At 38.7% G+C, this 16426-nt stretch overlaps 2 protein-coding genes across 2 annotated transcripts; both read left to right on the top strand.

Annotated features, from left to right (window-relative positions):
* Positions 1 to 4645: 4645 nt before the first annotated feature.
* On the top strand, positions 4646 to 9654 carry LOC114041203 (zinc finger protein 184-like). Its single transcript, XM_027859548.1, has 3 exons — positions 4646 to 4963; positions 5635 to 5730; positions 9173 to 9654. Exons 1-3 carry the CDS (start codon positions 4759 to 4761, stop codon positions 9553 to 9555), a joined length of 684 nt encoding a protein of 227 aa, XP_027715349.1. The 5' UTR covers positions 4646 to 4758; the 3' UTR covers positions 9556 to 9654.
* Positions 9655 to 9834: 180 nt separating this feature from the next.
* On the top strand, positions 9835 to 11725 carry LOC114041205 (zinc finger protein 737-like; the record flags this gene model as incomplete). The annotated part of the gene is made up of 1 exon (XM_027859551.1): positions 9835 to 11725. A coding segment is annotated over one exon (642 nt), but the record flags the coding sequence as incomplete, so codon positions are not given.
* Between the last annotated feature and the right edge of the window lie 4701 nt (positions 11726 to 16426).

Genomic DNA, 16426 nt, shown 5'->3' with positions numbered 1-16426 from the left:
TCCTGGGCTGAGTAGCTACAGGCAAATTTTATGCCATTTGTGACGTACTCTATACCCCAAACATGGATTCTGAGTTCCTTAAGTGACTTTATCTTGGGGCTTGGTTCTTCAAGTGACTGTAAGACCCAGTGGTTCTCTCCCCACAAATATAGATGGAGGTGGTTGCTACATACAGGACAGGATAACCATGACCCTATCAGTAAAGGCATGGAAAATTGGTAACTTCCAGAAGCTCTCAGTAGTTTGGTTACTGGGAAGTAACCCTTTTTGTGTGGGGTTTGGTTTTTTGTTGTTGTTGTTTTTTTTGTTTTTTGGGGTGATTCTGTCTACTGCCAATGCTGAGTCATTCTTGCAACTAAAATAAATATTAATACATTTATACACATGGTATGTCTTATACAACTTGTATCGGTGGTAGTCCAAGAAAAACAGATTTTGAAAGCAAAATAAGTCCTTAAATTGGCAGTTTTAACGTGTGTTTCTGCGTAGTACTGTTAACCTTGATAGGTGTTTTGAATGTTACTTTATTGATATACTCCTCAATAATGTTTCCTGGTATTTTCCAGTGTTTAAATATTTGCTGTTAGCTATATACATTTCTTTTGTAAATATTGTTAAACTTAATATTTTTACTTAAGCAAAATTTCTAGATATTCATAATCATAAGTAAAGAGTTTGAAGAATGTTTAAAGTATTTTGAGAAAAATAAAGAGAACCAGTCATTTCATTGATAGATGTGTTTTAAATCACTGTCACATACGAGTTCATAATAATAGATTATGCATTTATTGTTATGTCTTTTTTTTTTTTTTTTTTACAGAAAACATCTCAAATTTTTAGCATGACCCTATCAGAAAAATGATTCACTGTTTATTATTATGGTCACTCATTATCTAAAAACATGTAAATAAAATGTTACGAAAATACAGAATAACTTATGATTTGGGGAATTCTCGAGTGCTCTGATTTCTCATGAATCCCGAAATTTAATGCATTTTGGTTATTTAGAAACAGGTGGGAAGGCAGTCTAAAATTAACGATTCCATGAAACAACAAGAAATATTAAAGTCAAAATTCTGAAAAAGAAAATAGGGAAAATATAGACTCATTTCAAAAAAGCTTATCTGGAAAATAATTTGAGAGATAAATTTAAGAATCATTTGACTATCTGAAAACCATGACCAAAAAAAGAAAAAGCATGCCTATTATATTTCAAGAAATTATTAATAAAAACTATATTAGAACAAGGAAAATAGAATCTGTCAGCCTTCTCTTAAAAGAAAGCCCAAAATGAAAACTCTCAGGGAAACCATACCCAAAATCAAACTTCTGAGTCAGATTAGAAATATTACAAGCAGCCAGAAAGAAAAAGTTCAAGGCGCCAAGATCCATAATCAGGATCACACAAGATTTGGCAGCTACTACATTAAAGAAGCACAGAGCTCGTAATGTAACATACCAAAAGGCAAAAGATAAAAACTTACAACCAAGAGTTACTTGCCCAACAAAGCAGAGTATTATTCTGTAGGAGAAGAAAATGGACCTTTAATATGGGGTCAAAGAAAAAATTAATACAAATAATGTACTCTGCATTTTAATGTTCATATCTGCCTGAAACAGTTGTGTTTTCTGTTTTTAAGTTATGTCCAACTATATCCAATTTTGTGTTATAATCTTGTTTATTTATAATTCAATTTATAAATAATACATAAAAATTTTTATTTGTAATTTTATTTATAATAAAAATGATTTATGTCCAGCCTATTTCTGGTTTGGAAAGATATCCAAACTAGCATAATCCCACATGCCTTCCAACATGACTTTGCCCCCTCAGGTAACATTTATTGGAATATTGAACAGGGAGAAGATCATAATAGTAAAATACAGTTTGGGTTAGCATTTCAGAATATTTGAATAATAGTCTCTGTCCATGTCTGGAATTCTCTTGTTTTTACCTATACCTCCTTGCTCTCCTCGCCTCCCTTTGGTCTCAGCTGTAGCCCCGTCTTCTACAAGATGCCTTTCTCAGTTCTGCTTAATCTTAGTATCTTTCCTTTAAGATTATTTCCAATATACCCTTCATAGAAGCACGGTTACTTATATGTCATTTCCCCCATTAAACTGTGAGCTCCTTGAAAGAAGGGATGGTTTTTTGCCTTTCTTTGTATCCTCAGCACTTAGCATGGTGCCTTGCACATAATAGGCTTAATAGCATTAATAAATGCTTCTTCATTTGACTTTCATCCTTAAACATTCCTCGTACTTCTGGAAAAACCAATGTGGCCTTCCTAAGGAGAAAGATTGGTTCTGAGGTCCAGTCATTTCAGGTGGGTAGACAAAAAGGAGACTTCCTTTAGATGAGTTAACTCAGTCACTTCAGGAGTGGGTAAGGCAGTGATGGAAACCAGACTAGAGTTATTCTTTGTTAAAAGGTTGGTTACACCACTAATCCATTTCCCTCGTGAAAGGCCTTTTTAGCCCCCACTTATCACCTACCTTTCCAAAGGGCTTTAGAGAAAAATACTATTTCTTTATATTTTCAGTTTTACTATGAAAATTAATAATATGCTTCCACATATGAGAGGACTATTAGTTATTCCATATGAAAAGACTAAAGCTGAGTAGAAACTTTGAAATGCAAACACAAGAGTCCAAAGAAAAATATAAAGGCCAATATGCTTGTGCAATCGAAGGGACAGTACAAGGATGAAGTGTTTACAATCTAAAGTGTTTCCAGTGATTCAAGTGTCCCTTCAAAACCCTAATGTTATCAGAACTTATAGCCAGAGTTAAATAAGACAAGGGCTTGGAGTGATTTTGTTACGTTCAAGTCATCGTAAGAGAAAGGAAAGGGAGAAGAAAGGGAATGTAGAAGAAAAGGGAAGGAAGAGCAGGGGGAACTTAGGTCGTTAGGGTACAAATAAAGACTATACAAACAAGGAAGAAGGGATAGGAAAGTGAACAAAAACGCAGAATTTACACAACAGCAGCATTATAAAGACACACAGCTTTGAAAGACAAGAACTCTGATTGCTACAGTGACTGACCATAATTCCAGAGGACTGATGATAAACCGTGCTGAGAAGTAATGGACTTAAGATGCAGAATGAAGCATATCTACTGAACATGAAATTTGTTTTGCTTAATTATGCATCCTTGTTATAAGAGTTTTGTCTTTCTTTTTTTCCCAGTGGGGAGGAATAGAAAGGAAGGAAAATGTTTGTTAATTTTAAAAATTTTAATTTGAAAGGGAATCCAGTTTAGTTGACATTATTTTCTTGCTTGAATCAACTCAAAACAAGTTGAAAAGTCTTTCCATCAACCAGATAATTGCAGTTCTGGTTTGCCATCATCTTTTCAGATTGTTGTTGGCACCCAAAACCTTGGATCTTTTTAAGTAACTAATTGTTTCACCAGAGGATGGCTTTTAAAAGTCTTTTATTGTCAGATATACTTCTGGAGGCACTATTAGACTAGGTATTTATTTCTATTTCTGTAGAATTGTTTGAATTTTAAAGGGGCCTAATGGATTACAATGCACTTGTTTTCCAGGGCAGCAGGCAGACTCCTTTGTCGGCCCAAGAACCTTCAACGTTCACGTCTGAAAGGAGAGCCTTGACCTCCAGTCAGGTTAGGGTGCTCTTTTTCCCTGTAGGTAGGGGCAGAGGGCAAGAGATGCATCACGATAAAAGCCATGATAAGGCTGAAGAATGTAGCATCGTCCAAGACCAGAGTTTGGGATAGGCATTCTTAATCCTTTGGGATGGGGAAATTGAGTCGCTGTCCACCTTTCCCTTCAGAGGAATACCCGTACCGGGAAGGTTTATGTGGCTGAAATTGCCTCTAACCTTCCACCCTTCTGTATCATCTTAGGGACCCTTGTTATACCGAAGGGCCCTAGGGTGTTGCTGTGAGTCAGTCAGTTAATAAACATTAGTGCTTCTTATGCCAGACACTGTGCTGACCTCTGGGGATGAAGAAAGGTCACTGTTCTTGTAGACACATAACTATGTACAAACGTGCTGTATAGAGGATAAATGGGAAATGACCGGCAGAAGCAAACCACTAGAAATCGAGAAGAATCAGGAAAGGCTTTTTGTAGAAGGTGGGGATTTCAGCTTGAACTTCAAGAAATCCAGGAGGTGGAGAGGCGGAGGGGAAGCATTCCATTCATGGGAGACAAGCAGTGAAAATGCTCAGGGACAAAGCTGGCATTCTTTTAAGATTATGAGCTAGAAGGAGTTGAGAAGTAAAGTGACTTGGACGGTAGGTCACTGAACTCACGTCCGCCTTCCAGGTGGGTTTTTAAAGGCCTTTATAAACTACGCTACCTTCTTCATTCAGGGTTGAGTCTTCTTACTTCCTGGCAGACATAGCTTCTGTGTACCTTTACTGGCCATGGTTTTTGTTACCTTGACAGTATTCGGAGGTTACTCTTTCTTGCAGTCCATTGATTTGGGAATTACTTCCCAGTGTAATCTCTCTAAAGTAGTAAGTTTAATACTCAGCAGAGTCAATTGGAGGCCAGGTACTTTTGTCCCAATGTGAGTATTTGTTAGTTTGCAAACTGAGAGTGAAGCGTAGAATGTTCTTGGGCCTCACTTGAGGGGACAGTGTATAAATCTGAAATTCAGCAGCAGTGCGGAAACTCTCAGGATGCTGGAATCTAATCCACGGGGAGGTGCGTCCTGGTCCTCGATAAACGTTTGACTTGGAGTGCTCTGGATGCCACATATTGTGAAGGCTCCCTATGTGTAGATGTGGCTAACTTCAGGACTTCCCCGAAATATATTAGAGAGGATTTCTGGGCGAGAAGGAATGTGTTGCATGTTTCAGGAGTTAGTGACGTTCAAGAATGTGGCTGTGGAATTCACCCAGGAGGAGTGGAGGCATCTGGACCCTGCTCAGAAGAGCTTGTTCAGGGCAGTGATGCTGGAGAACTACAGCAACCTGACCTCCCTGGGTAAAGGCGGCTTTTCTCTGTGCCTGAAAACCTGCTCGTTGGCCTTTTCTCTGCACTTTCATTCGCTAGAGGCAGTGGGGTATTTATAGAACCTGGCTGAATTTTGTCTCGGTGGGCAGGAGTATTTTCAACTATATATAACACAGGGAGATCTTTAAATCCGTTGGGACTGAGAGGGAAGTTGTTTCTGTGTCTTGTTCCCAGGGTTAGTGTTCTTTTGGTGCAACTCCCATGTAGAGCTTTATTGTCCCAGAATCAACGGATCAGGCCTCAGCACAGTGCCTTTCATAGTAATTCTTGTGAGTTAAATTTTAATGTAATTTGATTAATATTTAATATGTAACATGATACACAATGTAATAGTTGTTGAAAGAATGAAGAGTCTGTACTGAAACACCAAACAAAGCAGGTATTTGAGAATGTGAAAGATTCCCTTCCTCCTACCTGGGATAAGGTCATATGAATTTTCTTTTTGAACCCAAATTTACAATGTGAGCCACCTCTCTGTACCTCCTGGGAGTATAGTGTGTATCGAGCATTCTTCAGAGTCCTTTTGGGTGAGGCAGAGTCTCTGACCTTCCTGGCCACACATGGAGAAGAAAGAGCTGGGATTGGGTCATGTAATAGCTCCCTTCAAAGATCTTTCTTGCCCATTTCTTTCCCCTGAGCAGGACAAATAATTACCAAATCAGATCTCATCTTCCTTTTGGAGAGAGGACAAGCACCATGGACCAAATGGAGCCGGGTCGCAGGAGGCAGCAGTTCAAGTGAGTAAAAATCTGGTAAGTGGGTCTTGCATTCCGTGCAAGAGCAGAGATGTTCACTCTGAAACTTTCTGACACAGGCCAGATTCCTTTTCTGCCATTTGAGAAACTTTTTCTTCGCTTTTCCATTGAACTCTTCCTTGCTAACCTGGAGTTTGAGGAGGGTGACCAAATGTCACCTTGTGCATAGGTAGTCATCCCTTGGATGTTACGCCCTGTGGGCGTGATGCAAACCATGCATACCAAATGCAAGTGACTGTAAAATTCCCCATTCTCCTTACTAGCGGGAATTGATATCCTAAGTCTGTATCCTTCACGTTGTTTACAGATAATTATAACCCATGTGATAGCCCAAGTTCAGTCTTTGACCTTTACCAGTCTAACGCCTTCTAAATCAGAGGTCCCATCGGACGCTGTGCCTGCGGACCATCCCAGACAGGGTCTGAACCAGATCGCAGTGCAGTTGGGAGCTATTTAGCAAAATAAATAAAGATGGAATAAAAACATAGATAATACTAAGTCTCTATGTGGCCTGTAGGGATCTTTATGTGCAGGTGAATGAATGCCCTCCATTTCTGTTTGAGTTTGACGCCGCTGCTCTAAATCACCTTTACAATTCCTTTGATTTCCTTGAGTTCTGTGCCAAATAATGGGATTGAAGGATATGAAGAATTTACTAATGTTACTTACATAATTAAAAAAAAATTAACAGAACAATCGAACCAGTTCACAGCAAAGCTATATTGTCAGCTTTGCAAGTTAATAGGGCTATGTCATAACACTTCAGGCATGCTTTATTGGCAGTTTCTCTTATTTTTTAGTGACATGGAACATTTATTTTCATTGACAGTTTCGAAAATTTCACACCTTTTTTTTTCACTTTGGGAAGAGGTTTTTTTTGTCTCAAATTATATCAATTCTCCATATATTTCCTACATTATTTTAAATGTCATACATTTATCAAAGGTTATTGATGATGAAATTTCCCCCAAGTTGCTAATTTCTTTTGTTTTATCTGTAGGGATTTTGGTTACATAAAAGCTATTTAATTATATGTAACATAATTTACCTGTTTTGCTCTATCTCTACTTGGTTTTAAAAGATGTCAATCTTTAGTCTCCTTTGCTTGATCTTCGTCTGTGTCACAGTCATAATAATAATAATAATAAAAATGACTATAATAATGACAATAGCCAACATACATCTAGCACTTACTATGTGCCATGCTAAGGGCTTACAAGTATTATCTCATTTGATCCTCACCTGGGAGGTAAGTATCATCCCCATTTTATAGATTAGAACACTGAGGCAAACTGAAACAAAAGCAAAGATCCTGACTTGTCCAGATGGCGCTAGTAAGTATCTGAGGCTGATTTGAACTCAAGTCTTCCTGGCACTCTATCCATCGTGAGGATCCACTGAGTGCCACCAGGCACTCCCTCCCCCTTCTGTCCTTGGCTGTCTTCTGTACTATCTCACTTGGTGATTTCATCAGCTCCTACGGGTTCAGTTATCATCTCTATGCAGATGATTCCCACATTTTTGTACCCATCCCTGGACTGTTTACTGAACTACAGTCACACATCACCACATGACTTTTGGACATCTTGAAATATCTGGCCTCTAGGCATCTCAAACTCGACATGTCCAAAAGAGAACTCCTTACATTTTCCCCCAAACCATCCCCTCTTCTGAACTTTACAATTACTGCTGAGGGCACCACTATCTTCCCCATCACCCAGACTTACAACTTGGATATCAGCCTCAACTCCTCACTCTGATGTACCCCACATAACCAATTTGTTACCACATAGTATTATTTCTGTCTTCATAGCACCTCTTTTATATCTTTCATTGCTTCCCTTACAAAGCCACAAGCCTAGTTCAAGCCCTCATCACTTGTCCTCTAGGCTATTACAATGACTTCTTGCCTGGTCTCCCTGCCTCAAATCTCTCCCCCACTTCAATTCATCCTCCACCTGACTACCAAGGTGATTTTTCTGAAGAATAGGCCTGACCAAGTCATTCCACCTTGTTCAGTGAGCTCCACTTGCTTCTCATTACCTCCAGGATAAAATATAAAATATTATTTTGGGCATTTAAAGCTCATTGTAAACTAGTCCCTTTCTACCTTTCCAGTCTTCATTGCTTATCCATCCACTCTATGATTCATCAAATATGTCCTACTCGTCTCTCTCTAGAATGCTGAGCTTTTGAGTACAAGCATTGTTTTTACCTTTCTTTATAATCGTGGCCCTTAGAATAGTGCTTGGCACATAGTAAGGGCTTAATAAGTGATTGTTGACTTACTGATAAATTTTTTTTAACATTTTATTGATGTACTTTGATTTTTAAACAATTACTAATCAATCCTAACCCCTTAATATTCTTCTTTTACAAAAAGAAATACTGACAGATTATGTAATATTACACATCTATGAGGCACTCCTTTTAATAGAGAAGAAGGAAATATGTTCCAACATCAGACATATGTAATCCACTATTATCCAATAATCCAATGCAATAATCTGAGTCTTTCAGTGTTTTCTTCATTTATGGCATTTTCATTGTGTATGATTTTTGCCTGGTTTTTCTTTCTTTGCATCAATTTACACAAGTTTTTTAAGTTTTTCTCCTTCTGTTCAAATCTTTTTTTACCTTCTCTTCAAATCCTTCTCCAGATGTACTCATGCTATATCTCTGCGATAAATAGTTTATCTTTGTATCTAATGCCTTTATTAATTTGTAGATGCTATAATTTTGATAGACATTACCACCAGGCTTACCCATGTGTAATTTCCAGAAATGTCATCTTCCTGAAAATATAGATACTTTGCTAAAGATGATTAAAAATGGTTCTCTTATCACATCTATTTTGATTTTTTCTCAATAGCCTGAATGTAATTCATTTAGTCTTGCGTACTTGACCTTATTTAAAGCAGCTCTGGTCTCTCTCTTCACATATCTTGGGTGTTAATACGTTGTTAATGATTGTCCTGCTATTTTTAAATATTTTATCATTTTCTTTGATAGAGAGACAATCTAAAACTTAGTCAAACATTTATTAAGTATCTGCTATGTGCCAGGCATGTACTGACTGCTAAGTGCTGAGGATATAAAGAAAGACAAAAGATAATTGCTGCCCTCTGGGAGCTAACATTCTAAAGGGAGAAGGCCACATAAAAAGAAGCTGAAAGAGTAGGAGTGGGAAGGGCCAGAAGAAGGGGAGGAGAGTACTTGGGTGGGAGGTATATTGAAATCCTGCAACCAGGTGGGAAATGATGAGGTATCTGCCTAGATCTCCTCCTTAAATAGAGAGTTTAGGAAGAGCTTGACACTGTCTACCTAGGGGCAGGGAATACTGAAGAGGTGTATGAAGTACAAAACAATTTACTTTTTCCCAACATAGACAGTACGTTGGCCTTTTTTTTTTTTTTAATTTCAGACAGCCTTATTCTGGAGAGTAAGCGTGAAACAACCAAGGACATTCAAATATGGGGCATTTCTGTGGAAGAGTCATCCAAGGAAAGACTCAAGGAGGATGGTCCCTGGGATTTCAAGTTGAAAAAAACCTGGGAATCTGATGTTAGTTTAGAGCAACAGAAGGGCAACTACAAAAGCTTCTCAAAGGAGATTACAGTCACGGACAGAAAAACTACATTTAATACAAACGAATGGGATCTGTTTAGAAAAGGCTTCAGTGAAGAGTTACTTGCAATTAAAAAAACGAGAGATCATGCAGAAAAAAGTCCAAGTAAATGTGATACACACAAAACAAACTTCAAGCAGTGGTCAGATGAAAGGAAATTTAATGGGAATCTTTTCTAAGATGAAGTTTTGTAGAGATAACTACGGGAAGACATTCAGTTATCATCCAGAATGTGCTGAACTTCACAGGGAATGTACTGAAGGAAAAACTTATGAGTGTGGAAAAGTCATTTACGGCTCATCCTTTACAAATCATCATGTACTTCCTACTACAGAGAAGACATTTGAATGTGATGAATGTGGGAAATTGTTTAGCTGGAGTAGACAGCTTATTAAACATAAGAGAATTCATGCTGGAGAAAAACCCTTTAAATGTAATGAATGTGGGAAATCCTTTAATCAGCATGTGGAAAATCTTTCAACCGACATGGACATCTTACTCAACATAAGAGAGTTCATGCTGGAGAGAAACCTTTTAAATGTAGTGAATGTGGGAAATCCTTTAGCCAAAGTGGACACCTTTCTACACATAAGATGGTTCATACTGGGGTGAAACCCTTTGAATGTAAAGAATGTGGGAAATCCTTTAGGTGGCAACCAGATCTTTTTAAACATAAGGTAATTCACACTGGAGAGAAGCCCTTTAAATGTAGTGAATGTGGAAAATCCTTTAACTGGCATCAAGACCTTAGTAAACATAAGAGGATTCATACTGGAGAGAAGCCTTTTGAATGTAATGAATGTGGGAAGTCTTTTACTTGGAGTGGGCAGCTTACTACACATAAGAGAATTCATACTGGAGAGAAGCCCTTTAAGTGTAGTGAATGTGGGAAATCCTTCAGGCAGAGTGGGCAGCTTTCTGAACATAAGAGAATTCATACTGGAGAGAAGCCCTTCAAGTGTAGCGAATGTGGGAAATCCTTTAACCGGAGTGGTCACCTTACTGCACATAAACGAATTCATACAGGGGAGAAACTCTTCAGCTGTAGTGATCATCTTACTGAATATCAGAGAATCCACACTGCGGAGGAACCACCTTAAATTCAGTGAAGGTAGGAAAGTATTTGACATAAAGGTTCTACTAAGCATAAAAGAATTCCTATCAGAGGAAAATCTTTGAATGTGTTCAGTATAGGAAATCATTTAGCTGCAGTGGACAACCTGTGTAACCTATGGGAAATCTTTTTAGCCAGACAGGAGAGAAAATCCCTTCAGTGTTGTGAATTTAGTCAGTCTTTTAGTTGAACATAAGTGAATTCATAGGAGGGCCAAAGATTTTTGTAGAAGTCAGAAGTTTTACTGACTTGTGAATTGCCTTGAAATGACAACATCCTATGTTGTTTGTGTGGTAACAATTATTTTATAGTAGTTTCACAAGTCCTGTGGTCTTCATTTGTATGGGAAACCCCTCTACCAATGCAACTCAGTACAGACTCTTCAACTTAGAGGCAAAAAAGTTGCCCAAGGGGTAGTAAGAGGCTCTGATTTGCCCTGGATCACATTTTGTTTTTACATTGCCTTTATTTCTTACTCTCAGCTCTCCCCAACTTTGTTTCAGAGAACCATTCCTTAAAATAAAAATAAAAGTTCATCAAATTCAACTCGCATGTTGAAAAAGCCTGACATTATATGTGACTTTCCAAATTTAACCCCCCCCCCAAAAAAATTCACTATGATCCAGTTGAATTTGTAACAGGAATCTAAGGGTTGTTAACATCAGCAAAACATTTTATAACCATGATTATCTCAGTAGAGGCAGAAAACAGCTTTTTATGAGGAACAGTACTAATTTATACTTTAAAGTGCTATAAAGTTTTATAAAATGCATAGAAGGATCTTTTCTTTAAAAATATGATCCAAAGTGTCTTAAGCCAAGTTAACATTATATTCAGTGGAGAAACACAAAGTTTTCTCGATAAAACATAAGTAAAGCAGGAATGGACAACTTTCCTCACTGTTTAACAGTTCTAGAAATTCCAGAAGTAGCTATAAAATATAGAAAAGAAATTAAAAACATTAAGGTGGACAACAGACAAAACTGTCCCTATTTGCTGATAACATTACGGCTTACTTAGAAGATCCTAAGCAGTCAACAAAGAAACTGACACCACAGCTTCAGTAAGACGCAGACTGCAAAATAAACCCACAGAAATCAACAGCATTTTTGTATGGCAGCCTTAAAATCCCCGAAGAAATAGTGAGGTCCTAATCACAATAAAGGGCAGCTAAGTGGCACAATAGATAGGAGTGCCATTCTTCATCCTGAGTTCAGATCTGGCCTCGGACACTTACTAGCTATGTGACCCAGAGCAAGACTTAACCCTGCTTTCCTCAGTTTTCCCATCTGTAAAATGAGCTGGAGAAGGAAATGACAAACCACTCCAATAACTTTGCCAAGAAAACCCCAAACAGGGTCACGAAGATTTGAAATGACTGAGCAACACTTACAACTAAAAGTACATGAAATTTCTGGAAATCAGCCCCCCAAAGCACACTCAGGGTTTATATAGACATAATTACAAAATAAAATAACAACAAACTGGTAGAATATTCAGTGCTTGTGGTTTGATCTTGTCAATGTAATAAAAATGACAATACTATAAAAGTTAATGATTTAAGCTATAGCAGTAAATCTACCAAAGGGATTATTTCTGAAGTTAGAATATTAAATTCATTTGAAGGAACAAAATGAATGAATGAGCATTTAACAAGGCCTTGCTATGCGTAAAGCACTTTGCTAAGATAGAACGTGATCTCAAGATACTCACGTTCAAATTGAGGAAAACACCACATAGGAGGTTTCACCTGCAAGTCAGATGGAAAGGGCCTGTGGTCCCTATTATGCAGTATATGACAATGCATTTCTTTAATCTTATTTCCATTAATAAAACCGTATCTGTTTTTGATGTTGAACTATTTAACAGCACCAAGGACCTTGATGGTGAGAACTTTATTTTCTGGGTCTTTATTAGCTGTGACTGCTAAGGAAGCAGGGATTGCAAAACCTGCAGAAGTAGTTGCCAGGTTGCAATTCCACGAGAGTTAGTCCCCTGAATGATCTGTTAAGGGAAATGATGAAGAAAGAAAAGAATGAGGGGGGCAGCTAGGTGGCGCAGTGGATAGGGCACCGGCCCTGAAGTCAGGAGGACCTGAGTTCAAATCCGGCCTTAGACCAAACACTTGACACTTACTAGCTGTGTGATCCTGGGCAAGTCACTTAACCCCAGTTGCCTAAAAAAAAGAAAAAAGAAAGAAAAGAAAAGAATGAGGAAGGGAGAGCACCTTCAGACCTCAAAATACAAAGCAATAGTTATCAAAAAACTATTTAGCACTGGTTTAAAAAAATAGAAAATATCAGTGGATCAGATTAAATAAGAAATAATTTAACTAAATTACCAGCATTTGAGAAACCGGAAACATAAAATTACTTAGGAAGGAACTTATGTGAGAAGTGCTGGGTAAACCAGAAAGCATTCAGGCAGAAATTAGATTTAGACCACCAGCTTAGACTTTCACGTGCTTTGGAGAGCCCTTCAGTGATAGTAATGCAAACACGGCACTGTTGTATAGTTCTTTTAAGTTTGTAAAGTCGTCTACAAAAGATTTTCTTTTGATCTTCATAACAACCATGTGAAGTAGAAGGTGCTGTTATCTCCATTTTACAGAGGAGGAAGAGGTACTGCACATCTTCTGTTTTGCTTTTCTGCTTAAATATAATAATCAACGTTTCTCATTTCTTGGCTTTCCCTCTAGAAATAGAGTAGGAATGTACTTTCCCCCAAACTTCTGAATTCCCCTTAGTTGGAGTTTTGTGGGGCCAGTTAAGAAAGGTTTCTTCTTGGAACAATGATAAGGGCCCAAGCTTCAGGTCACTCACTCAACAGGATTCCTTCATCCTGTGTTCCCTGGGAAAATATTCTGGTATGCCAGTTTTTTTCCACTGATCCCTTGGGATGCATGAAAGCCTCTTTCCCTGATGGAGCATTTAGAAGGGGATGACCATCTCTGGCACATTACTGGCTAATTCTGTCAGTGGAACCTGCTTTTTCCTGAGTAACGTGGCATCTAGAGTGACACATGGCTGTTCGTGCTGCCAGACTAGAAGTTGCAGTGAACTGTACTCAATGCCTTCTGTGCCTCTGATTAATAGCTATTCCTGTGTGTGCATGTAATAAATCTCCACATACTCCATTACTGTCCTGTCTGTTTACTGCACCATTTCATTGCAACCTGAGTTTTGTTTGGCTTGTCCCCGCAGTAGAACTGTCGCTTTTTTGCCCCTAGGATTCTTTAAGTGCACCGTAGAAATAGTGTTGTTTATTTTTTTAAGGCTGCCATGTAATTGTTTACTCGTTGAACTAGCAGTTTACTAAAATTCCCAGATCTTTTTCACCCAAGCTGTTGACGATTCAAATGTTTCTCTCAAGTATGTTATCGTTTCAATCCAGACTGTTGTTCTAGCCAGTCAAAATTTTTCTAGACCTTGACTCTGCTGTTTCCTAGGGTTAGCTTTTTCCTCCCAGTTTCATATAATTTGTAAGTTTGTGTCAAGGATATTCTATTCCTTCATCCAAGTACTTGATAGACTTTTTGAATAGCACTTGGACAAGGACAAATCCCTGGACCGTCCTACTAGAGGCGTCCTTTCAATGGATATCAAAATATCAGTTCTTTTTTATTCTAGTCATTTTACCATTTCTGAATCTGCTGAGCTCTACTGCTATTTCACCAACAAATTGCCCTCATATCTACAAGAATAGCATGAAACTATTCAATGCTTTGCTGAAATTGAAATATTCTACGCCTACTTACCAAATTGTTGGCTTTTATTTTTAAATAAGCTTTTAGTTTTTAGTTTTTTTTTTTATTTTTGGAGGTTAGGGACTTGGCTTCACTGGGTTGCTATGATGACGGAGCTAAGCCACGTACACATCTTTCGTTGGGGTGTCCTCAGCTGAAACACCGGAAATACACTGACTCTTCAGTCTCCCTGGCCCCAGGCTCTTAGAAAGTTTCTACTTCTGAAATACAGTAGTAAAGCCCTGAGTTGATCTCACTTAAGCCACAACTTTTACTTCCCTCATGAACTGTTTTTGGCTCATTACCTCTTTTACTAAAAAAGGGGGGAAGGGAGGAAGGTATCTGGGGAATTTTTAGGCTTGTTTATTTTTGTAGGTGTGTAAAAGTCTAAAACTAGTCCCCGTACTTTGAAATCCCTTTTGGTTCCCAGCTCTCACAATCAATTCCAGAATTCTTCAGAGAGACCTTGAGAGTGTCCTTGTATCACTTCTGACAGGGTGAGTGCTTGCTTTCTGTGAGCTCTCGGTAAAATGGCCTTTTAGGCAAGCATACGTACAGCATTTGAACAGTGTGGCCAGCCCATCAGAGTTTTCCTCTCTGCAGTAGAGTTTAAATGCTTGGCCATTCCCATTTAAGAAAGGATGTTGGTGTCCAGTGCCCTATCTTGCCAGGAGATCTTCAGAATTTTCCTAAGACAGTTCGAATGGAAGCGATTTACTTTCCTGGCATGGCACTGGTATATCGTCCAGGTTTCACAGGCATCCAATGAGGTCAGCACGGTGGCTCTGTAGACTTTCAGTTTGGTAGGCAGCCTCCTACCTCTTCTCTCCCATACTTTCCTTTGGAGCCTCACAAACACTGAGCTAGCTCTGGCAATGTGTGCACCAACCTCATCTATGTGTACATCCCTGGAAAGTATGCTGCCAAGGTAAGTGAACATATCTACAGCATTCAGAATTTCTCCATTTGCTGTAACCAATGGTTCTCTGTATGGATGGCGGAGAACCTGTTTTCTTGGTGTTAATCGTGAGGCCAAAATGAGCACAAATGGCATGTTATGTTGCATCTCAGCCTCAGAGGCTGCATTGAATGCATTGACTGAAAGTCAAAGAAAATGGGCCTATACTGTAGTACTGCCTATTCTGCCTAAATGAACGTGGTCCATTATGGGAAAAGAAAAGTTAAGTCATAAACATTAATTCTTTCTTGATGAAAGATCTAATGATGGGCAAGGACTTTGATAACGCATACTGACCAAATAGATGAAACAGGGTAATACAAAATCAAATGCAAATAAGAAAGGAAGAATGATTCTATTCTGATGAAACACTCATGGTACTCTCCGCTTTCACACAGGCAAGAACTGTTTCATCTGAGGCTATTCAGGGTGTAATCTCAGTATTAGACACCAGGTGGCATTCTGAATTTGAGTGGTTCTAACTTCAGGTTTCTTTCAGTCCCTCTGCCCATGCAGGATCAGCTTTCCCAAATCTCTGGCTTCCTGTCTCCTTTTATTACCTGTAGTCAGCCAGAGCTCCCATTCTCACAGGAGTGTTTTCTCCTCCCCAATTTTTGACCCAGAAGGACTACACACTCACCTTATAAAGAAAAGTAAGTTTAGTGAGTGTAATCAAAAGTTAAATTAACATTTAAGAAGCCGCTGCTAGAAAGAAGTCTGAACTCTAAACTTCTAACCCATGTATTCTCCCCCATCACGCCTTTGATGCATGTGGGCATGACCACATGCTTTTGCTAGGGGAATTTTCCCTTTCCCTTCACACTACCCAAAATCTCAAGGGGAGAGGGGACGAATACTCTCATCAACACCCAGTCTTGGCTGACCGTCTAGGCAAAAGCTTTCTATCTTGGCTTCTAAGTACACAGATCACCGGAAGTTCCAAGATAAGCGCCATCTTGGTCGGCTCTGAGGTGTGGTTACTGTTTGCTGTTTCCATTAGGTTCACTGCCATACTGTCTGTAGCTGGTCTGCAACATGTCTCTCAGCTGTTTGTGACATAACTTGGTTTTGCCGCCAGTCCGGGAGAGGGGAGGAAGAAGGTCATCTGTCTGACTGGTGTATAAGCTCTGGGATCACTCTCCCAATCCCTAGCACCATTTCATCAATTAATATAAATTATTATGTTTCCCCAGCTTCGATTCACCGATGAACATCAATTAGCTTTTACTAAGG

The sequence above is a fragment of the Vombatus ursinus genome, unplaced genomic scaffold (genome assembly GCF_900497805.2).
Source record: "Vombatus ursinus unplaced genomic scaffold, bare-nosed wombat genome assembly UNPS02014170.1, whole genome shotgun sequence".
In the NCBI taxonomy this organism is placed as follows: Eukaryota; Metazoa; Chordata; class Mammalia; order Diprotodontia; family Vombatidae; genus Vombatus; species Vombatus ursinus.
Note: the sequence above shows the minus strand (reverse complement) of the source record. Positions and strands in the feature narration are given on the sequence as shown.